A 24,855-nucleotide genomic window follows, 5' to 3' on the forward strand; every position below is an offset into this window, starting at 1 on the left:
AATCAATAATTAAGATATTTAAATAACAAAAAAGATGGTCAAGCATGACACCTAGCTACCAAACTCAAAGGAAATAAACCATATCTCAAATGATTATAATCCAAATGCTAAATCAATCAACCACTCCAATTATTTTGAAAAAAATAAAATTATCAGACAGCGCAAACACATCCAACTCTGTTTTTTAATCCTCCAGTCAAAGGTTAAAACTTTTTCTTACTTTATTATCTGTTAGTACTATTTTAATTTACTAAACACCACTTTCATAAGAATGATAAACATGCTTCGGTAAAATTGGGATTGGGCAAGATACACATGAGACATAACAGAATATGTGACGTGCACTTCTTATTCCATTGATATATAAACACTTTATTTGTTTTCTCTGAAATAGAATTAGCTAATTTTAAGGAACAGGCGAAATAGCAAAAAATGGTCCATTTTAATAAAATAGGAGTATAATGCAATTGAATGTTCACATGTAATTAAAATAAAAAATGTGGTCATTATAAGACATGGCAAATTTCAAGCCAATGGCTTAATTGAATTGGTTGGGAAAATTTAATGAGACGTGAGTCTTTATTTGTGTAAATTAATTTTTATAATAAAATATGAATAAAATGAGTTTGATAGAATATTGGATTTACTTAAAATTGAAAGTGAAATGAGACTGTTTGATTACAAACGAATGGAAAAGAAATACTCCCCCGTCTACAAAAATAGACTAGTTTTGTCATTTTGGATCGTCCACCAAAATTAGACTAATTCTAAAAATGGAAAGTTTTAAATCAATTGTAACCCTATACATCATTTTAAACATGGACCCACAATTAATCCACTAACATTACTTACACTATATTTTCTCTCTCTCTTAATTTACTAATTGCATACCATTCTTGCTGTTTACAACTATGTCTATTTTTATAGAGAGAAGGAGTGTGAAACCTTTAGCAGTATACGCAGAGAGTATAAAAGAAGACATATGTTGGCAACAAGCTAATTTCATCATTAAATAAATGTTAACGGTAGCTGAAGCTTGAACTTTAAAAATTAAAATTATAAACATTTAAATGACAACTTTGCATTAAATTTTGATCAAGCTTATAATTTCTCAAATATGAATATAGAATTAGAAATAGAATCAACTATTTCAGATTAATCGATGTCGTTTTATTTAATACTTTGCACTTTTGTTCGGCACATATTTTAATATAAAAATGGTAAAGTAAGAGAGAGGTAAAGAGAAAAAATCATTAAAATATTGTTAATGGACAATGAGTCCTACTTCATTAGAGAGAAAAGAATTTCCAAAATTAGAAAATGCATATTCTTGTGGGACGGACTAAAAATGAAAGATTGCATATTTTTATGACACAGAGAGAGTATTATTTTATTATCATATCATATTTAATTTTGTCATATCAATTTCGATTTTAACCGTGAAAAGATCATAGTCAAAATTATAAAAAAGTTATAATATTCAATTTCAACAATTATGAAACTGATCAAAACTTATGACAAAACTGTAATTTAAATGAAAATTATTACTTAAATGTACATTATTTCATTTTTTTCTCTGGTCCTATCGAATCTCATGTTTAAATGAAAACTTATTGTATTTTAAAATGTTTTATGTCATATATTTTCTCTAGTCTTGTCAAATCTCATGAAGGATTTTGTGTAATGTATAAGTTGAAATAATCTCAATACTCGTAACTTGCATTTAATAGCATAGAAAACTCTTCTCTACATTATTCTCTCTCTTATTTTACCATTTATTCACTTTAATTATTGATAATCATTTTTATAAAACGAGTGTAAAAAAATCAGCGAGACTCCTAATGGCGGACGGATGAAGTAATATTTAGTAAGGATATTGAGTTAAATTTGAATTTCCTAATTTTATGAACGGAATAATCATATAAATACATTATTCAAGGGTTCTCTTCTAATGCTTATAACACCATAATTCAAACACAAAGACTAAATCTACATCTTTGAATTTTGAAATGTGTGGATGAGATTAAAACTCATAAATTTCAATAAATAGTAGATAAAATATCAACAAAAGAGTAATATCGTCATTATGTTATCATATGATAATTTTTGTGGGTGTTTTTTTTATATCAACATAGTGTGTATTACAAATATCAACAATATGACATGAGAATATCAACACAGGTATAAGAAAATATCAACATAGTTTCATTGATATTTTTACCTACACTATATTGAGATTTTGTGTACACTATATTGAGATTTTATTTCATATTTGTTGATAAAATCTGCTTATAAACATATATGAAAATTGAAATATAATTTATCAAATTTCATTACCCGAACATCGTTGGAACATATGCAATTTAGATCTCGTTGGAATCCTTATAAAATTATCTTTAATTTGGTATATTTTTTGCGAAAAAATAATTTAAATCAAGAGAGTTACGTAAATTTAAAATTTTGAGATAATTTTGATGAGAGAGAATTGACATTAATACCCTTTAATTTTATTTAATAATTTCTTTTAAAATATAATTCATTTGACATTATAATGACTAAGATTTAGTTTTAATTTATAATGCCTAATTAGTTAGTAATTAATAATTTTCCATTAGTCAAAATCTAAATATAATTATGGAAAGAATAAATGCATTTGTGGAAATAGGAAAACCGACATGTATTGAAAGCAGTATCTGTCACGGAAGCTGTGAAAAACGACAACTGCTCTCTCCATCGCTAAAGGGGCGTACCTACGTATAGGAAAAAATTCTTTAACTCGCACAAATTTCAAGAATCAAATGCTGCCGCCATGTAATTTGGTGGATTGATGTCTGATGATGATGAACAAGGAGCGAAGTGGAAGTGCAAGCGCTGCGGGAGGAAGGGCAAAAAGCCCCCCTTTTTTCGCCTCAGGAAGACTAAAATACTGCTTCACAAGAAGCTGAAACAGAGTAGCATTTGTCGACAGCCCAAAACCCTCGATTCTTCTTCCGGTGAGTCACCCACGAGTGATCCTAATAGTCCCCGCTTTACTTTTGACGACTTGAGAGTTCTTATTGAAAGTAATGATTTTTATTCCCTAGACTGCAATCCCCATTTGGATGGCTGATCAATTTAGGAAACCCCCAATTGTGCAAATTGTTTGTTTAGATATAGTCTTAAATCAATCATGCCCTGTTTTGGCTATCAATTGTTTCTTCTCTCAATATTTTCAATGAATTATTGTGATGTCTTTGGCTTGATTCGATGATGCGTGTTGGAGTCTTTGGTTTGGTTTGATCGTGTTGAACTACATTGAGGAAAAAGTTCTTTAATCAAATTTCCAAGGGATTGTTGTTTCAAGATTGATTAAATTATGCATGTTAAACTCGTTGCAGGCGTTTACTTTTGAGTATTAGTTTAGAGAGATATAAAGGGTATAGGCTAATCCACTTTTTAGTACTCCCTCCGTCCCAAAAAAAAATAAGGACACTTGGGACATCACGTTAATTAATGCATAATTGGTAAAGTAAAAAAGATGAGAGGAATGATAGTTAAAATAGTGTTAATGGATAGTGGGACCCACATTATTATCAGCGATTAATGATGTGCTTTAGTGGTGTATGCTGTAAATAAATTGACGTATATGGGTATTGTGTTGTTTAACTATTCCAAAATTAGAAAGTTCATATTTTCAAAGGACGGACTAATAAGGAAATAGTTTATACTTTTCCGGGATGGAGAGAGTATGATAGATTTGAACTTTGAGATATGCCAAGCCCTTTGATAGTTCATAGATGTGTGCACTCGTTTTTATCAGTTTCTCATTGCCTCTTTCCGGCCTTGCGAATCCGCACTGAAACTAAAGAATGCTAGTATTACATATTTTGTGGCGCTCATGGTTCATGTATGGACATTTTGCTATTTCCATATGATCATACCAAGCTTATGGAAGACTACTTCCAGAGATTTCAAAGATTCTGAATATGATTTGTAAGTAAGGGGAACTTGATAGAAGCTTGATAGCGTAGAGTTTCCTCGCCTGTGTGGGCTATTCTGTTTCTGTTTATCCAATTCATTTCCAATGAGTAGTGTTTTGAGTAATATCCTCTTTTTCCATCATCTTTTTCACTAGCTGTTGTAAGAGATCACATAGTCTAGCATCCCTCAACATCCATGATAGGTGGCTGTATCACGAGATATTCAAACTTGGTCTCTTGATTGCGTGTGAATCTTCTTCTTCATCTACATGTTTGCAAGTACATGTTGGAGTTGTTATGAATTGATAAACAGCGAAGCTGTTGAAGTGGGGCGACAAGTGTTGTAACAAGAAGAAGAATAATAAGTAGTAACAGAATTTTTTTTATAATTTTAGTTTAGCTATTTTAATTCGTAGACTGATGTTGTTTATGGTTATCTCCTTGTGTGATGTTGTCCTCTTAGCTACATTGCTTGCTATTCACACAGATTATGCCTCTGGATTGTTCGATTTATAATGTTCCAAACTCATGAAAGTGTCTTAAGAAATGGGTCCTTTTCATTTATAATCAAACCCTCAACCTATGAGACAGAGGAGAAGAACTACGGTTATACGAAAAACAATAGGAATTACATGAATAAATAAATACGTCACACCTGAAGATAGGCTTCACTAGAAATCTTACTCGCACCATCATCTTCAAATAGTTTGAACATATGATTGATAAAAAATCTATCCACTTATTTCTGGAGTCGTCTAGTGCTTTGTGTAAAAATTTTGATTATAATTTTTGGAGTATTAAAAATGGGTTACAGGATTGATGACATAATGTAGGGTTAATTAAATTTTATGGCCCGAAATTTTAGCCGAAGTTGCATATTAAAATGGTATGATCTTTGCAATAATAGGCCTTTATAAAATTTGGATTCTAATATCACTGTCAATTTTTGACACAACATTGAAAATTTTCGACATGAATACACACGATTTATTGGGTTTGGGTCAAACCTTATGGGTTAATACCCTTATTTGGTTGACTCGTTAGAGATCCAATAATTTTGGGTTTGGTTCAAGTACTATTAGTTCTATTTTCAATGTTCGTGTAAATCAAGTTAGTCGTGTAATTAATACCAAGTTCTCAATTGGGCCATTTTGTAAATCCAGACCCAGCCCAGGACCATAAGAGACCAACATTATATAATTAATTTGTTTAATGTAATTAGGTAATTAACCACTAATAATAGTATATTTCTCTATTTATGCATATCATCTTGTGCATGAAACATGTTAATCTTTTCTATATCGTTCCAATTTGTTGGATGTCTCAGTAATAGTCTAATATCTTCACAAGGTTCTAACCAAATCATGAATGCAACATTCAATCTTGACTACAACTAAATTTTTCTTATATTTTTTTATCCAAGATGCAAAAAAGATGGTTGTGAAGTTTATCTTTAAAAATGTTACGTATTCAAACCTAAATATTTGATGAATAATATTAAATTCTTTAAATTTGTTAGTTAGTTAATATAATTCTAGTTTTAAAAATACAATATCAAGTTCATATCTCATCATCTACTAACAAAAGTAACAATATTGATTCTTCCTTTTGTTTTGCACTTACTTTTAGATATAATAAAGAAAATGAAAAATGTTGTTAATACAAAGTAAGTACTATATGAACTTAAACACGTTATTTAAGTTTAGATTTGGTATAAATGAGATATAAATACAAGTTATACGTTTTATTTTTGCATATAATATATTGCATCTCATCAAAATACATAAACAAAAAATTTAAACAAAGCCAGCCCAACCTAGCTCACCTCAGACATGGGCCCGGACTAGACTGGGCCTCAATATAGGCGGGCTTGGGCTGGGACGAACTGCCCCACTTGAGTTAATCTGATATTGACTCAACCCAATAAGGTCTAACACAAACTCTACCCTATATTATTGGATTCTTATTGAGTCAACCTGATAAGGACCCAAACCCATTAACTTCGTCTATGATCGTGTCGCATTGAAAATTTCTGGCCCTACAATATGATATAATTCGGGTTGGCACGATATGATAATGGCCCGGACTTGATGTTACACAATAAAATCTAATACTCCCTCCATCCCTGAAAAATATAAACTCTTTGTTGGGCACATATACACAATTGGTAAAGTAAAAGAGAGGAGGAGAGGTGGCAATGGAAGTAATGTTAATGGAGAGTGGAGTCCATATCATTGTAGTGTAGTTGAATATCTAAAATTAGAAAATTCATATTCTTCAGGGATAAGCTAAAATGGAAATAGTCATACTTTTCAGCTTTTTAGGGATGGAGGGAGTATGTCACGACCGCATTTTCTAAGGATAGAAAACACGGTTGATCGCGACTAATGGGGGAATTAAGAAGCGGGGAAGAAGGGGGAAAACAATCAAGGGGTACGACATGTAGATCAAAAGGCGAAATTCCATTATCAAATCAAAGTTTAAAATCCCGAAAGTACATAACGTGAATGACATAGTTTGACAATTCAAAGGAAATAAAAGAAATTCTTAAAACGTAGAGTAGCGGAAGCAATTGAGAGTTTGGCTACTACTATGTATGAAGACACAATAGTAACCGGAACAGTTATTGAATACAATTCCGGAATCATTGCTCAACATCCTCCGCCTTCCGTCCTCGCTCAACCTGCACATAGGGAAAACATATGCATGGGCTGAGTACTTGATGCACCCAGTGAACTCATGCCCGAAATACATTTATCGATAGAATTATGTCAGCCATCATTGAGTGAAACTCGGATTTTATTTAAAAGGCCGAGAAACACTAAAATCATTCATTTAATAAAATAGTGTCCGCGCGGACAATCGTCATCCTCCATCATATACCATATCTGAACCATCATGTGAAACGAGAATGTGGCCACAAACTCAATCACTGGACCGGCCGACCTAAGGGACGGCTCACGATCCCCATCAGTGCACTAGCCTAAGTAGGGCTTGGACCCTAGTTAGACCCGAATTAGTTAACCATCAAAGTCTAGTAGAACATTATTCTAGTAGACAATCAGATAGGCAATTCAAAACATAAAGTACGGCATGACATAATATTTAAACCACCCTTATCTCACCATAAACATATCAATTGCAATTAAAGAGTTTAAGTAATAAAGCCCACCTCAAAAGCTTAGAGTTTTCCTTAAGTAGCTTCTCGCTCCGACTTTTAGCGGCCGTGCGAACCACCTTTTTGGAAAATACATAAAGTACACATCAATCTCGGTAACGAAGACATTTAGAATGCATGCACTCTAATTAGAATCTTTTATTTCTCTTTCTCGGTTTTCGTGCATTTTTGGTTATTCGGCGGCCGCCCAAGGCGTTGCGTGCGACGCCGGTCGGCCGCTTACGCTCGTTCTTTCCTCCGTTGGTTCCTCGTATTTTCCGTGACGTCGAAAATAATTTTTTAAAAAAAAGAATTATTTAAGCGTATACTTTAATTATCGCAATTATTTACCTTTGAAAAGTACTATTTCATGCTTAGGGTAAATTATTCATTCTTCAAACGTTCCGAGCTTTAATTAAATAATTTCCCGCAATTTAAATTAATTGACGGCCCAAAAGATATATTTACTTAGTCCACCTTATTCCTCCAAAAAAAAAAAATTGGTGAGGCCCAACTAAAAAGAGAAAAAAAAACAAAACATGGCCTAATCTTATCTCACTCTCTATCTCATCTCCCTCTCTCTCTCCGTCTCTCTCTCTTCGACTGAAACCACGAGCAGCCGCCGCCGCTCGTCGCCGGGAGGGCTGCTGCCTGTCGGAAGCTGCTGTCGCCGCCGGGGAGGTCACGAAGCCGTGCTGCCTCGGTTCACCGCTGTCGCAGGGCCGCAGGGAAGAAGCTGCTGTCGCCGTTCACCCGCCGTCGCCGCCTGCTCCAGCGTCGCTGCTGTCTCGCCGGGGAGAGGAACGTCGCGGTCGTCGCCGTGGGAGGTCCAGCCTCCGGGACGTCGTCGGCACCGGGAGAGTCGAGCGCGGCATGTCCGCCGCTGCCCATCGCCAGCGGTGACTTCTTCTCATTCGAAACTACCCCGAACGACCCCGAATCAACCCGCAACACGCGTTTTCATTATAATGTTAAGTTCTTTCGTAGTTTCGGTTACGTACGGCGATCGTTTGGTTGATTCTTAGTTGATGTTATTTGGTTGGGTTATGGAATACAAAGGTGTAAAAACAAATATGCAAGGCTATAATAATCTCATGCTTGGTGATAGGAAAGAATTATACCTCCAAAAATGGTTGAATTTGGTAGAAGAAACACAAAAGATGTTAGCCTAAACTTCCTCCCTTCCTCTCGGCTCATCTCACTTTTTTTTTCTTTGTTTTCTTTGTTGTGTAATGTGAAGTGTCCGAGAATGGATTAAAGAGGAGTGGTGGTGGCTCTTGGATGGTAGCATTGATGAGGAAGATGGAGAGGTGGAGAAAATGGAGAGTCTCCTCTTTGAGAAGGAAACCGTTGGCCATAAGGAGAAAGAAAAGAAGAGGAAGAGAAGGGGGGGTTGGGCTTGGTCCACTTTAAATTCATGCTTGGGCTTCAATAATTTATTTTGGTTTGAGATCAATTTAACTGGAAGCCCAAGTTAGAAATAATATCATTATTTGATGGATTAAAAGAGTAATTAGGATCCAAGTTATTTTGTAATTAATTGGACTCTAATTTATTTTGAAAAATCCAAAATAAGTTCATACTTTATATTTTCGTATTTTCCTTCGATAATTAAAATTCACAGGTCTTTATTAATTTCGGTTATCTCGTTCTTCACAACCAAAAAAAAGTAAAGTACGTTTAACGATACAACTTATATTTGGTGTTGTCCCAAATATAATCCCTTCAACCATTCCTCGATTTACACACGTCGTCTTCCAAAAAAAAATATTCATCTCCGCGTATTTCATTCGTCTTGCTAAATATAGCAATATCGTCGTCATTCTTTCAACGAGACCTTCAACATGTCTCTCAATGTTCATAAAAAAAGGACGTTCCAAAAAAAATCACATCATCACATAGAAACCATACTATTTTCCAAAGCACATTTAACGAGAAACATAGCATGCATAAATATTTTATATTAATTATTTCATGACATGCTTTAATTTAGTACTTTAAAAGTACGGCGTTACATTCTTCCCACCTTAACAGAAATTTCATCCCGAAATTTACTCATTTCTAACGAACAACTCCGGGTATTTCTCTTTCATTTTATCCTCGAGTTCCCAAGTAGCCTCCTCGTGGCCATGGTGTTTCCAAAGTACTTTCACGGACGCGATCGATTTATTCCTCAATTCTTGCACTTTCCTGTCCAGAATAGCTTCGGGCTTCTCCTCATAACTCAAGTCGGGATTCAATATCATTTCCTCTTGATGAACCACGTGTTTGGGATCGAACACATACTTCCGTAATTGTGACACATGGAAAACATTATGCACAGTCCCAAAACTCGGCGGTAATGCCAACCTATACGCTACGGGTCCTACCTTCTCAAGGATTTCATAAGGCCCTACGTATCGTGGCTTCAATTTCCCCTTTACACCAGACCTCGTTACCCCCATCGACGGAGATACCTTCAAGAACACCTTATCTCCCGTATTGAACTGTAAATCTGTACGCCGGATATCAGCATACGACTTCTGTCGGTCTTGAGCTGCTTTTATCCTTTGTCGGATTTGTCGCACGACCCCAATCATCTATTCGACCGAATCTGGCCCGAGTATTATTCTTTCACCAACCTCATCCCAGTAGAGTGGTGATCTACACTTCCTCCCATACAATGCTTCATATGGGGCAATATTTATTGTCGCCTGGAAACTATTGTTATAGGCAAACTCGATCAACGGTAGTACAACTTCCCAATTTTCTCCTCTGTCAAGAACCACGACTCTCAACATATCCTCGAGAGTTTGAATCGTTCTCTCTGACTGTCCATCGGTTTGTGGATGGAAAGCAGTACTAAAATTCAGTCGTGTACCAAGCTCTCGTTGCAGACTTATCCAAAACCTTGAAGTGAACCTTGTATCTCGGTCTGACGTGATTGTTACTGGCACCCCATGTAGCCGAATGATTTCTTTCACATAAATCCAGGCCAGTTTGTCGGATCCATGAGTTATAGGGATAGGTATAAAATGCGCACTCTTGGTAAGGCGGTCTATGATTACCCAAATGGCTGTATTCCCTTGTCGGGTCTTTGGTAATCCCGTCACAAAATCCATGGCGATATGTTCCCATTTCCACTCCGGGATTTCCAACGGTTGCAGCTTCCCATAGGGTCGTTGATGTAAAGCTTTTACTTGTTGACACGCCAAACATCTTTCCACAAACGAAGCTATGTCCCTCTTCATTCCATCCCACCAGAATGATCCCTTCAAGTCCTGGTACATCTTCGTACTTCCAGGATGAGCGGTGTATGGAGTCTCGTGTGCCTCGATCAAAATTTCATTTCGAAGTCCTTCTTCGTCTGGCACACAAAGTCTCCCTTCATAAGTGAGAGCATTATCAGCCTCCTCTCGAAATTTCTCTTGCTCGCCCTTCCTCACCTTCAGTCGAACCTTCTCTAAATTTTCATCATTTCGTTGTCCTTCTATTATCCTTGTTCGCAGATCGGATACCACTACCAAGGTGGCGATCTTTCCATTCACGGTCTCCGGAGCTCTCACTACTTCCAATCCCATTTTGCTGAATTCGCGAATCAACTCCGCTTCTTGAGTGATAAAAGGTTGCCAATTGTGGTTGGGCTTTACGGCTCAATGCATCGGCACTACGTTTGCCTTGCCCGGATGATAGTTAATGCCACAGTCATAATCCTTGACCAATTCAAGCCATCTGCGTTGTCTCATGTTCAAGTCTTTCTGCTCAAAAAAGTATTTCAGACTCTTGTGGTCGGTAAAAATCTCACACCGAACTCCATAGAGATGGTGCCTCTAAATCTTCAATGCGTGCACAACGGCTGCTAATTCCAGGTCATGACTGGGGTAGTTCAGTTCGTGTGGCCTCAACTGCCGTGAAGCATAGGCAATCACCTTACCATTCTGCATCAAAACACATCTGAGTCCAACCTTAGACGCGTCAGTGTAAACCACATAGTCTACTCCCGGTTCCGGCACGGCTAGAATAGGTGCGGTGGTCAACTTCTCCTTCACAATTGGAAACTAGCCTCACACTCCGGTGTCCAATGGACCTTGGTCCCCTTCTTCAGTTGTTGATTCATCGGCCTTGCGATTTAAAAAAATCCTTCAATTAATCTCCGGTAGTACCCTGCCAGACCAAGGAAACTCCGAATCTCGTTTGGGGTTTTTGGCGCCTTCCACTGTTGTACGGCCTCCACCTATTCCAAGGTGTCGGTAATCCATCAATCAATCTCTTAATGCCTTCATAGTGCCTCACTCCACACCCATGAGCATCCCGCCATAGTGCTAGGTAGTCGGCAACATAAGACATCAAAGGGGCCCTCTCGAACCCGCGATACAGTTCCACCGCCCGAAGTCCATTCTTGATGAACATTCCCCTTAGCGGTGCGTGGATCATGATCGCCATCTACATGAAAGTAAGTTCCCTTAGCAACCAGTCGCAGAAAAGAATAAAGCAAGGTAGAGAAAGATAAAACGCGTAGAGAACGTCATGCGTGCTACCGTGCATATACCTGTCGATTTCCATAAGGAAAAGTCATAACAATTCCTTCCCTTTTTTTGTTATCATCTAACGATAGATGTTGCGTATTTTATAAACGTAGCAATCTGCAATTTCATCGATCTTTCGATCTAGCGTTAGTCGCGCTTCACAAGGTTGTCCATATCTCGTCATCTCATCATCCCTTGGAATTCGCGCCCTATTCGTTCCATCAATCCTTGTATCGTCATCAACGAAGAAATTCGTATGAACGACTAGCCTACACCAAAGGTTGTTGAAGTCTACTTCTCAAACATTCCCGTTCGTTATCACTTCCAACATGTCTCGTTCAAACTTGTACCTTCTTTCTTGTTGAGGGCGGTGAGACGGAGTGTTGAGCCTTAAATGGATACTCTTTTAGTCTAGCAAAACGAGTCTAGACTAGATTGAATAAACGACTCTCGGTCCAGAGCGGAAAGAAAAAAAATCGCTCTGATACCATTCTGTCACGACCGCATTTTTTAAGGATAGAAAACACGGTTGATCGTGACTAATGGGGGAATTAAGAAGCGGGGAAGAAGGGGGAAAACAATCAAGGGGTATGACATGTAGATCAAAAGGCGAAATTCCATTATCAAATCAAAGTTTCAAATCCCGAAAGTACATAACGTGAATGACATAGTTTGACAATTCAAAAGAAATAAAAGAAATTCTTAAAACGTAGAGTAGCGGAAACAATTGAGAGTTTGGCTACTACTATGTATGAAGACACAATAGTAACCGGAACAGTTATTGAATACAATTCCGGAATCATTGCTCAACATCCTCCGCCTCCCGTGCTCGCTCAACCTGCACATAGGGAAAACGTATGCAGGGGCTGAGTACTTGATGCACCCAGTGATCTCATGCCCGAAATACATTTATCGATAGAATTATGTCAGCCATCATTGAGTGAAACTCGGATTTTCTTTAAAAGGCCGAGAAACACTAAAATCATTCCTTTAATAAAATAGTGTCCGCGCGGACAATCGTCATCCTCCATCATATACCATATCTGAACCATCATGTGAAACGAGAATGTGGCCACAAACTCGATCACTGGACCGACCGACCTAAGGGACGGCTCACGATTCCCATCAGTGCACTAGCCTAAGTAGGGCTTGGACCCTAGTTAGACCCGAATTCGTTAACCATCAAAGTCTAGTAGAACATTATTCTAGTAGACAATCAGATAGGCAATTCAAAACATAAAGTACGGCATGACATAATATTTAAACCACCCTTATCTCACCATAAACATATCAATTGCAATTAAAGAGTTTAAGTAATAAAGCCCACCTCAAAAGCTTAGAGTTTTCCTTAAGTAGCTTCTCGTTCCGACTTTTAGCGGCCGTGTGAACCACCTTTTCGGAAAATACATAAAGTACACATCTGTAACACCCCTTACTCGGTTAGTTTTAACCAAATAAGTGATGTTACTTTTCGGTACAATCGATAAACAAAATCTGCCTATTATTTTTTTTTTCATTCTGCAAACACTCAACATACAACACTATCATAAAAGAAACTAAACCTGATAACACAGCTATTTACTACTATACATAACAAAATAACATTAACCTGTTTCGATAGTTATATATACAACCTCATTAGCAAAAGAAGGTTACAACCTTACATTTATAAGTTAACTATTTACAAACAAAAGATAACCTAAGCATGCCATGTGTAAACTCCGACTGTACCAGCAAAAAAGGGAGGTGGTGACTTGACACGGCTGCTGCCAACTAGCGAGTTCACTCGCTTCTATACTCTGCAAGAGGGAGAAGAAAGGGGGGTGAGCTTCGAAAAGCTCGTAGTGTAATCGCATTCCAGAATAAAACCTCTAAAACTTCAATCTATATCACTACCACAAGTAAACACTTTATTACCTGGAATGTCGTACAACACATATTCAATTTACATCGGCATCAATATACAAATTTAAAACAATGTCACCCAGTACAAGCATTAATCATGCAATACTTTCAATAATAACCATCTATCACGTATCAATCAGAACTATATAACATCATACAACATAACTTTACCTGAGGAAAACATAACTGTTTAAAGAATTCAAAGCACAACCATATTATTTCAAAAAAATAGAAAATCACATTCTGCCCCCAAGTTATGCTTAGTGATGGACACGGGTACACGGACACTATCTGTAGCCCTATGAGGGCGTCTATCATGTAAGTCCGTATCGGACACTGTAATCTTCCATATGGCCTATGCAATGCAACTGTCATGTATTACCCAGATAGGGTACATTTCAACAATCGATATATCATATAGACCATCGCTTCGGTTATCCAGAAGGCGAATGATCAACATGTGTGCAGTACTGCTGTCCTATGGCATGCCAACTATACCCTGTGGTTCACTCAAGCAATGGGGCACAACGCAACTATTTCATATCAACTTTCACATTATTCAACACATAACTATTTAAATCACTTTGCATAAGAAATACCACCATTTATGTCACTTCACCTTGAAAGTACACAAAATCCACACAATCATTCTTAAGTTCTATGGCATAAGCATACGAATCACACAAACAAGTAGTAATATTTATCGAAGTTAAAGGAATTAAATTCTAGAACACGCATACACTACCTGTACACGTCAAAAAAACACCCGCTATTACTTGCTTAGTCAACCCTGGAGGTGCCCTTTTCCCTTATCGCTTGTGCTTGCACTCGGTTCACCTAATTTTTCAAACAATCACATATACAAATTATAAATAAACACTTAAAGCACAAGTATGGAAGCCAAAATATCACATCTATCTATCTCCCTTTTAGCATAAAAACCTTTATTCTCAACTTTTAAAGCTTTAGAAAAATATTGACTGCATTACATCAACTTCATATAATAAACTGACTTAGCTCGGAGATAACTAGGGGTCGAGCCCTACACCAAAATAAACCCCTATGTGTCTATTTTAATTACAAAAAAGGTTTTCCTCAAAATTCCAAGGGATTAGGGAGCTATGAACGTTTTACTACATCCTGCCAGTTTGTGACAGATTCTGGCGACGGTTTAGCATGAATTTTTAAAAATAGCAAACGTTGACGAAACGATCTGAAATTTTGCAGAAATCATCCCAAGACCTGATAGTATGCATAAAAATTTTTAGAACATAAATTCCAGCATGTTAAGGTGGCCGAAACTGAGCAGTATAGTAGCATCAGAACAGCCCACATACAAGCTATTTTCTATTTGTGTGTCATTGGGTAATTTCTCCAAACACTTCATGTTCAACAACAAAATTATATGGTTTTAGTCCAACTATGATCCATCTCCAACAATTGAAATCCCCAAATCAAAGAACCCTAATTTTTGACTAAACAAAAAGAATCACATCAAACAACATCAATTAACATCGATACTACACATAAAAACAAGATTAAAGAGTTCATGGGATAATCTAACCTCCCAATGGATCTATTTTGGATATTGGTTTGATGTGGGTTTGACTTTGAATTTCTGATATAGAGATAAACTAATGGGAATTGGGACTTGGGTAAGCTATGTGCGCTTTCGGCCTCCCGACGACTTCGCCGGCGATTTCGGGGCTGAGATGTGCAGCTGAACGGAAGGAGAGAGCAGGCTGTTGGAAATTTACACAGAGAGGGAGGAACTTAGCGTGGAGAGGGAGAGGAAAAAGAGAAAAGAGGTGAGGAGAGAGAGAAGGCTTAATTTCTATCCTAATTCCATTTTCACACACACCTTACACGTATCACTCCCACTTCCACCTCACTTACTATTATTTTTTTTTCTTTTTCTTTATTCTAATTTCTAATTCTTTCTAAAGTTGGGATATTACAACATCAATCTCGGTAACGAAGACATTTAGAATGCATGCACTCTAATTAGAATCTTTTATTTCTCTTTCTCGGTTTTCGTGCATTTTCGGTTATTCGACGGCTGCCCAAGGCATCGCGTGCGACGCCGGTCGGCCGCTTACGCTCGTTCTTTCTTCCGTTGGTTCCTCGTATTTTCCGTGACGTCGAAAATAATTTTTTAAAAAAAAGAATTATTTAAGCGTATACTTTAATTATCGCAATTATTTACCTTTGAAAAGTACTATTTCATGCTTAGGGTAAATTATTCATTCTTCAAACATTCCGAGCTTTAATTAAATAATTTCCCTTGATTTAAATTAATTGACGGCCCAAAAGATATATTTACTTAGCCCACCTTATTCCTCCAAAAAAAAAAAATTGGTGAGGCCCAACTAAAAAGAGAAAAAAAAACAAAACATGGCCCAATCTTATCTCACTCTCTATCTCCTCTCCCTCTCTCTCTCCGTCTCTCTCTCTTCGACTGAAACCACGAGCAGCCGCCGCCGCTCGTCGCCGGGAGGGCTGCTACCCGTCGGAAGCTGCTGTCGCCACCGGGGAGGTCGCGAAGCCGTGCTGCCTCGGTTCACCGCTGTCGCAGGGCCGCAGGGAAGAAGCTGCTGTCGCCGTTCACCCGCCGTCGCCGCCTGCTCCAGCGCCGCTGCTGTCTCGCCGGGGAGAGGAACGTCGCGGTCGTCGCCGTGGGAGGTCCAGCCTCCGGGACGTCGTCGGCACCGGGAGAGTCGAGCGCGGCATGTCCGCCGCTGCCCATCGCCAGCGGTGACTTCTTCTCATTCGAAACTACCCCGAACGACCCCGAATCAACCCGCAACACGCGTTTTCATTATAAAGTTAAGTTCTTTCGTAGTTTCGGTTACGTACGGCGATCGTTTGGTTGATTCTTAGTTGATGTTATTTGGTTGGGTTATGGAATACAAAGGTGTAAAAACAAATATGCAAGGCTATAATAATCTCATGCTTGGTGATAGGAAATAATTATACCTCCAAAAATGGTTGAATTTGGTAGAAGAAACACAAAAGATGTTAGCCAAAACTTCCTCCCTTCCTCTCGGCAATCTCCCTCTCGGCTCCTCTCACTTTTTTTTTCTTTGTTTTCTTTGTTGTGTAATGTGAAGTGTCCGAGAATGGATTAAAGAGGAGTGGTGGTGGCTCTTGGATGGTAGCATTGATGAGGAAGATGGAGAGGTGGAGAAAATGGAGAGTCTCCTCTTTGAGAAGGAAACTGTTGGCCATAAGGAGAAAGAAAAGAAGAGGAAGAGAAGGGGGGTTGGGCTTGGTCCACTTTAAATTCATGCTTGGGCTTCAATAATTTATTTTGATTTGAGATCAATTTAATTGGAAGCCCAAGTTAAAAATAATATCATTATTTAATGGATTAAAAGAGTAATTAGGATCCAAGTTATTTTGTAATTAATTGGACTCTAATTTATTTTGAAAAACCAAAAATAAGTTCATACTTTATATTTTCGTATTTTCCTTCGATAATTAAAATTCACGGGTCTTTATTAATTTCGGTTATCTCGTTCTTCACAACCAAAAAAAAAGTAAAGTACGTTTAACGGCACAACTTATATTTGGTGTTGTCCCAAATATAATCCCTTCAACCATTCCTCGATTTACGCACGTCGTCTTCCAAAAAAAAATATTCATCTCCACGTATTTCATTCGTCTTGCTAAATATAGCAAAATCGTCGTCATTCTTTCAACGAGACCTTCAACATGTCTCTCAATGTTCATAAAAAAAGAGGACGTTCCAAAAAAAATCATATCATCACATAGAAACCATACTATTTTCCAAAGCACATTTAACGAGAAACATAGCATGCATTAATATTTTATATTAATTATTTCATGACATGCTTTAATTTAGTACTTTAAAAGTACGGGCGTTACAGAGTATTCGATTTTATTGTGCACCGTGCCTCATGCCCTGCCCTCGTGCACCGTGTCCCGTGTCTCACCCCGTGCACTGTGGCCGTCGACGTGGTCATGGTCCTAGCCGTGCACTATGTGTCGCGTGCCCCGCGCCGTGTGCCATGTGCCGCATGCGCCGTGCGTCGTGGCTGACACGATGTCCATGTCTTGATCGATCCCATACGCGAGGCATGTCCTAATACGACCCGTCTAGGATCAGCCTCCAGCTCCCGTAATGATGTGTAAAGCCTGACAGTTATAGTCAAACCATAATGGCAGGCTTAATGCTTGTGTTGACTCCAACGTTCACATGCATTGGACTAGGCCTATAAATACTCCATGCATTTCAAAAAACCAAACATTCTCTGCACTCATAGCATTGAATATCTCTCTCTCTGCATTGTCTTTTGTCGAAGCTCTGTCATCGCCATCATCCAGTTCGCCAAAGTTCTTTGCTAGTGGTGCTACTACTTCAGAGACGAATCCATTTTATTTTTGGGGATGACACGCCAATCCGAGAACACTACTGGGGCATATCTCATCTTGTGAAAATAGGACTTGTCTACTCGACTTACATTTATATCTACGGTTTATAGTTTCTAATTTGTCTTTTTTGTTTTAATTTATTTCCATGCAATATATCTATTTTTTCATTGGATTATATTACGCTGAGCTAGTGTTTTATGTATCTATACAGTTGTCACAACATTAAATAAACCTCAATCTTTTATGTATAAGTTTGATCCATATTGGGTGGCAAAAAGTTACATGCACTAATTTAACAACGCATGACTCAGGATAGAAATTGAAAACAAAATTTGAGAAGATAAGCAATGTGAACCAAGAGAAAAGATTGTTGACATCTTTGTGAAAGTTGGAGAATTGTTATAATGTTAATCCAAAAAGGAAAGAAACATAAGATGATGAGGATATATAACTTGTGCAATAATAGATGAATCGTGACGATACACACTTCCTTCCCAATTGATCGTAATCAATGTAGACTAATCAATGTTGTGTGTGTGACGATTAAGCAAAATTAGGTAAAGCTCCTCCGACAAAGATTAGATAATTTACCAACTTTTGGCTTCACCTAATCATAAAAACAATCTTTAAAAATAAGGTATTTATCTTAAACACAACATTTGTGCTTGCACCAACTACCATGTCTTTTTCTTATAGCAATTTAATTTGCTTTCAAATTAAGTTAATGATTGCTCAATCCTACACTTATTTTGAGTCATTTTCGCGGCTTACTTTGGTAGTACTATTTCGGTTTTCATTTAAATGGTCATCTTCGATTTAATTGCCTTGTAAAATTTCATTCTCTCTCTCTCTCTCTCTCTCACACACACACACACTTTGCTTCTAGTCATGGCTGGTGCCGGTTCTGCTGTGATGATGGTGGCTGTTATCATGCTTTGCAGCAGAGTTTTTGCTGATCCTGACTTGCTTCAAGATATTTGTGTTGCTGATCTCACTTCTGGTACTTATCTTCTTATACCATTTTACACCGACATTTTTGTTTGTTCCAAATTTATCATAAGATAAAAAGAAATTATTTATTCAGTACGTCAGTGTTCTTCATTTGATTCTATCTTGTATGAGAAAAATTATACAGTGTAGAATATGTTAAAATATACTACTAGTAAAATTTAATAGTAAAATTATATATTCCCCATCTTTATCTAGGTGAAGCATTTTCTTTTTTAAGATGCCGCGCTCTAAATGACACATCTCTAAAAATGGAAATATCACTCTCTACTTTTTCTCCGTCTCACTTTATTTTCTTCGCTTAACTTACAAAATAATAGTATATAAAATCTCGTATCCGAATGCTCCTCTTATTGTAAGCCAGAGGGAGTATATTCCATAGAGAAAAACGCATCTTGTCTAAGTAATAAAGATAATGTTTTCATTCATTGATGCTAGTAAAAGCTGTCGGCTCGCCTAAACAAATCAATTTATTTCATTCATTAATAATTATTCAACTAGCATGAACAATATTCTACTCCCCGTCCAAGATTAAATATCTCAATTCTCATATTTGATCGACACGGATTTTAAGAAATAGTTTAACTCTATAGTAAAGTGGATAGAAAAGTTAGTGGAATGTGCGACCTCTTTTTATATATTAGTTTTATAACAAAATATGAGTGGGATGAGTTCGCGGAATATATGGTCCACTTACCAAATATAGTTAAATTAAATTGGGACATTTATTGGCGGAATGACAAAAAAGAAAAAATTTCACATTTAATGGCGGACGGAGGGAGTAGTTTGTAATATTAATACATATGAATTGAATTATAGAGAGTAATCGAATACTTATATATTTTGAAATGTTTATATGATAAGTAAAAAATAGACTAGTTTTATCATTTTTTATTGTCCCTCAAAATTAGACAAAGTCTAAATATGAAAAGTTTTTAACTAATTATACACCAATAATAATGTTGGACACCACAATCCACTAATATTACTTGTACTACCTTTTCCCTCTCTTTCTTACTTTCTTCCAATGTTTTAAAAACCGGACCGGACCGGGCGGTTCGACCGGTTCGGCCGCGAATCGGTAAGTGGTCCGGTCCGGTTAGCCCTATAAAACCAGTGACATGTTTAACCGCCATGAACCGCTGAAATCGGCCGGCCAGACCGGTCTGACCGGGAACCGAAAACCGGTTCAAATGCTTTTCAATTTTTTTTTTAAATTTCGGCCTTGATAGGAATCGAACTCAAGACCTCCCGGTGAACTTACTAGTTCTACCACTACACCACAAGGACTTCTTGGTAATAACATGAACATAAGTTATTTTTATATGTTAAACACGAAATATTTTATCTATATAAACTAATAATTCGTGTTTAATAGCAAAGTAATTAGTAATACTAATTATGATATTTAATTATCATCCACTTTATTTATGTATCGCTTACTACTGCTAGTTTTATTATTATTTGTATAATATATGTATATTATGAATATGTGATTAATTATACTTAAAGTTTACTACTATTTGATTATATACTAGGAGTATTTACTAAAGGTATGTTTTTAATTTATGTTTATTCATATATCTTTGTGTATAATATTATTTTGCCACATTACTTTTTAAAAATAATACTATGAAATTATTTATTTTTATACATAAATATTAAATTTTTTATTTACAAAAACTTACTACTAGTATAATTTATATATTTAATCATATTTATTGATAAAAAAATTAATAAAATTCAATCATTGACTAAACTTTTATAGGTGGAGGTGTAATGTTTTTGGGATATACTATTAATATGTTATATATTCTATCATTCACTTAATTAAAAATATTTGGTATATTATATAATTATATATATACACATTTATAACAGTATAACGGTTCGACCAGTGATTAAACCGGTTGGACCGGTTGAACCATGAACCAGTGGCTTTGCCGGTTCACTCACCGGTCCGGTTTTTAAAACATTGTTTTCTTCAAACACGTGTCACATGCAAGTTTATCTATTTTTAGGGAACGGAGCGAGTATATAACTTTATTTTAGGGAGAAAAGAAATAGTATCATCCATCAATTTAAGGGAAAAGATATACTCCCTATGCGTCCCATTGTTAACTGTACATTTTTCTTTTTGAGATGTTTTACACTAAATAATACATTTTCTTAAAATGAAACATCATCATTTTTACTTTATTTTGTCTTATACTATATTTATTTTTCACTTTAACTCGCAAAATAATTTCATAAAACTCTGTGCCGAATAAAAAAATGCTCCACTTAAAATGAGACAAAAAGAAATACTCCTGAGTTTCATTCTCATATGATCATCCGCTTGATAAATTAAATTTTCTTGTAGAAATAAAATATTCACTTTCATTATTGAAAGATAAAAGATAGTGTTATTAAACTAAAAAGAGATTTAAAAAATAGTTTTTTCTTACTACAATTCTACTCTTTTTATAGGACAATTCTTCTCTTATTATTATTAGTTTGTAACCACAAAGCTCCTTAGGCTTGAATCGACCATATTTTGTCAACCACTCTCAGCTACAAAACTGGTTACGAATTAAGTACATTTATCTTTTAGTAATTCATAACCACAAAATACGTTATGAATCAAGCAAATTAACGTGGATTTTAAAGTATATAATTAAGTAAAAAATATTTCTAATTTGCATGTTTTATCTTTATAACCATTTTTTCTTAAAGCATAAAAATTTATTTTAACAACGAAATAAATATTTTGATATGTATATTTGTATGAAAGCAAATCTATGCTAAACAGAATTGAAGGTGAACGGATATACATGCAAGTCAAACGTAACCGCGGATGACTTCTTCTTCGGCGGCCTAGCAAAGGGCGGCGCCACCAACAACTCCGTCGGCTCAGCTGTGACCGGCGCCAACGTTCAGAAAATCCCGGGCCTCAACACCCTCGGCGTCTCCTTGGCCCGCATCGACTATGCCCCGGGCGGCCTCAACCCACCGCACACGCACCCACGCGCCACAGAGGTCGTGTTCGTGCTCAAAGGTGAGCTCGACGTCGGCTTCATCACCACCGCCAACGTCCTCATCTCCAAGTCCATCAAGGAAGGGGAGGTTTTCGTTTTCCCTAAAGGGCTAGTCCATTTTCAGAAGAACAATGGCGATTCCCCTGCGGCCGTCGTCGCCGCCTTCAACAGCCAGCTCCCGGGAACGCAGTCCATCGCCGCCACCTTGTTTGCTGCCACGCCGCCGGTGCCGGATAATGTGCTCACCAAGGCGTTCCAGATTGGCACCAAGGAGGTTGATAAGATAAAGGGCAAGTTTGCACCAAAGAATTAGTGATATGTGTGTAGGATGAATAATGATTTTTATTTCGATTGTTGTAATGGTAAAGTTCTTTCTAATGCTCTTTGATTGAGAATAAACTTAATAAAATTCCGTGATAAGTATTTAATTTTCTAGCTAGTTCATTAATATTTTGAATTATGGCTCATATTCTATTTTAACGAAAACAGTGTCTATGAATATCTTGTGGCATACAAAGCAGAAGTAGTTAGGATCCTTTGGCTTGACATTTCAAGCAAGAAAAATAGGAATTGAGAAGAAGGGTGTCACAACTTGTGCACATGGGACCAAGACCTTGCCCAAGTAACAAAAGGCTAAGATCTCCCGGAAGGAGGAGGTTGTAAGAATATTTATATTCTTATATGACCTATGTGTCTATCGGTTTAATTATAAGGATCAAGTTCATATTAAATGTTATAGATTCTAATATAATAGACGATACCTTGATGGATCGGTTTCGATTAAAGAATTAGAATCGGGTGTATTGATAACCCTCCGCTCTTACCTCTGAAATAAGTATATTATGATATTATATATCATAATTATATATAAGTATATATGAATGGTTCATTAATATATATATATATATATGTACGAAAGATCTTATTATATGTATATATATAATAAAGTAATGATTGTACATATATACTATATGTGTGACGTGAATTCAAATTATATGGTGCAAATAAAGTTGGTTAAGTGGCAGTTAATTAGGATTATGGAAGTGGTTAATTCCTTTAGTAACTTCCATAATTGAAAAGGTGTGTCTATTCATTTGTTTAGCAAATTAAAGAGACACGTCCTTTTGAGGAATGACGTGGTGATGTCTATATATACACACACGATTTTCAATATTTCATGATATATGAAAAACACATGCATGATGGTAAAATACATGCACTAAAGTTTGTTTTGCATACATATAGAAAAGGAATACACGAATACGCAAAAATAGTTGTATTGCGTATTCACATATATATTTTCGGTCTTGATTCTTTATCCATCAAAAGAATCATTAAAGGTTTGAGGTCAAAGAGGGGATAACATCAATTAGAGATTTCAGTCGAAAGACAGAATAAACATCAAATGGTGGATTCAACCTCTACATCAAATGAAGAAAGCATGGATGGAGGTTGGTGATTTTATCTCCACTTTATAGTATAAATGTTATGGTTGAATTAATTCAAATCTAGAATTAGATTTCATTATCGAAATCATTAAAGCATAGAAATATGGCTTAAAGTTGGTATCAAAGCCAATCTAGATTTGGTTAATTCACCATTTATGTGATTTCAAAATCGAAATTTGAATGGCCTTGGATTTTTCGGTTTTGGTTAATATGCTTCCGCTTGTGTGTTGGGTAATTGTTTTATGAAATGTTAAAAACAATATAAGGATATTCTACCCATTAAAGATTTTAATATTTAAATAATATATAACTTGTTTATCACCAAAGTGGTCTTGTTATATTGCATTTATTTATTAAAAATGATAAATGATGATTAATTGATCATGATTATAGGGATGCTATAAATGACATAAGAGTTTGATTGATCAATTATTTTATTATCTATATGCTAGGAGATCACCCAAAGGTGGATCATTGTATATAGTTAATAAATACGAAATGGATTAATCATTTATTCATGTGTCATTTAGTATGTACACCCAAAGGCAACATGCTTATTTGATATATGTTTAGTTTGATTAATTGTTAAAGTATATATTTAGCATCGCTGAAAGTACATGTGCTTAAGTATTACCCAAAGGTTACTTGAATGCATGTTATTTAAAGTTTTATTACTGTTTATGAATCTGTGTTAAAGATCTCAAGCACGTATAGATAAGCATGTATAAATGTTGCAGCTTTATAAAATATGTATGCATATGCTAACTCTGTCATTAAATTAATGGGCAAAATTATGGAGAATGGTCTGAATAGATCCGGCTAACGCTGGGTGTAAAGATATTGGACCATGTCATACTAACGGAAAAGTAATCCTCAACCATTATAGATATCACTCTGTAAATAAAAATCTCAATGTGAGACTTGAGAGTGATCAAACAGGTTGACCCTTATGAGAATGATGATGGCAGAAAATTTAAAGTCATCTTTGCCCATGACAGAAATGCAAGGGAATTCATTAAGAAAATTAAAGAGTATTTTCTATCGGGTTTGGCTGATAAGTCAATTGTAGGAAGCATAATGCATGAGCTGACTACAAAGAAGTTTGACTGGTCTCAGCAAATTACGATCATGTGACAAACATGTTTTGCTTGGCAGTAAAGTTAAAGACCTTGAGAATGGAGGTTCTTGAGCAAATCTCAGCCCAAATTTATCATGAACTCCCTACATGTTGAATTTAGCCAGTTCCAGGTGAATTATTACACCATTAAAGATAAATGGGACGTTTAAAGAATCAAAGGCTATGTTAGTTTAAAAGGAAGGGAGATTAAAGAAGATAAATTATAAAATTACGAATCTCATAGTTCTTGGAGGTGTTGGCACCAGTAAAGAAAACCAAGTAAGAAAGAAAGAAAAAAAAAAAGAGAGGAAGGATTAACCTTTTCTGAAGGGTACGGAAAAGTA

At 36.2% G+C, this 24,855-nt stretch overlaps 1 protein-coding gene, 1 long non-coding RNA gene and 1 other non-coding gene across 3 annotated transcripts; 1 reads left to right on the forward strand and 2 right to left on the reverse strand.

Moving 5' to 3' along the window:
* Nucleotides 1-5,192: 5,192 nt before the first annotated feature.
* On the reverse strand, nucleotides 5,193-5,294 carry LOC121780476. The gene has a single exon (XR_006046020.1). It is a non-coding gene; the product is annotated as a U6 spliceosomal RNA (small nuclear RNA).
* Nucleotides 5,295-13,168: 7,874 nt separating this feature from the next.
* LOC121778371 lies at nucleotides 13,169-15,365 on the reverse strand. Its single transcript, XR_006045664.1, has 3 exons — nucleotides 15,091-15,365; nucleotides 14,272-14,363; nucleotides 13,169-13,420 (listed from the first exon to the last, which is right to left on the reverse strand). It is a non-coding gene; the product is annotated as an uncharacterized LOC121778371 (long non-coding RNA).
* Nucleotides 15,366-18,733: 3,368 nt separating this feature from the next.
* Nucleotides 18,734-22,374, forward strand: LOC121778466 (germin-like protein 5-1). The gene is made up of 2 exons (XM_042175822.1): nucleotides 18,734-18,921; nucleotides 21,721-22,374. Exons 1-2 carry the CDS (start codon nucleotides 18,810-18,812, stop codon nucleotides 22,257-22,259), a joined length of 651 nt encoding a protein of 216 aa, XP_042031756.1. The 5' UTR covers nucleotides 18,734-18,809; the 3' UTR covers nucleotides 22,260-22,374.
* Nucleotides 22,375-24,855: the final 2,481 nt, after the last annotated feature.

Source organism: Salvia splendens, chromosome 19 (assembly GCF_004379255.2).
Source record: "Salvia splendens isolate huo1 chromosome 19, SspV2, whole genome shotgun sequence".
Classification (NCBI taxonomy): Eukaryota; Viridiplantae; Streptophyta; class Magnoliopsida; order Lamiales; family Lamiaceae; genus Salvia; species Salvia splendens.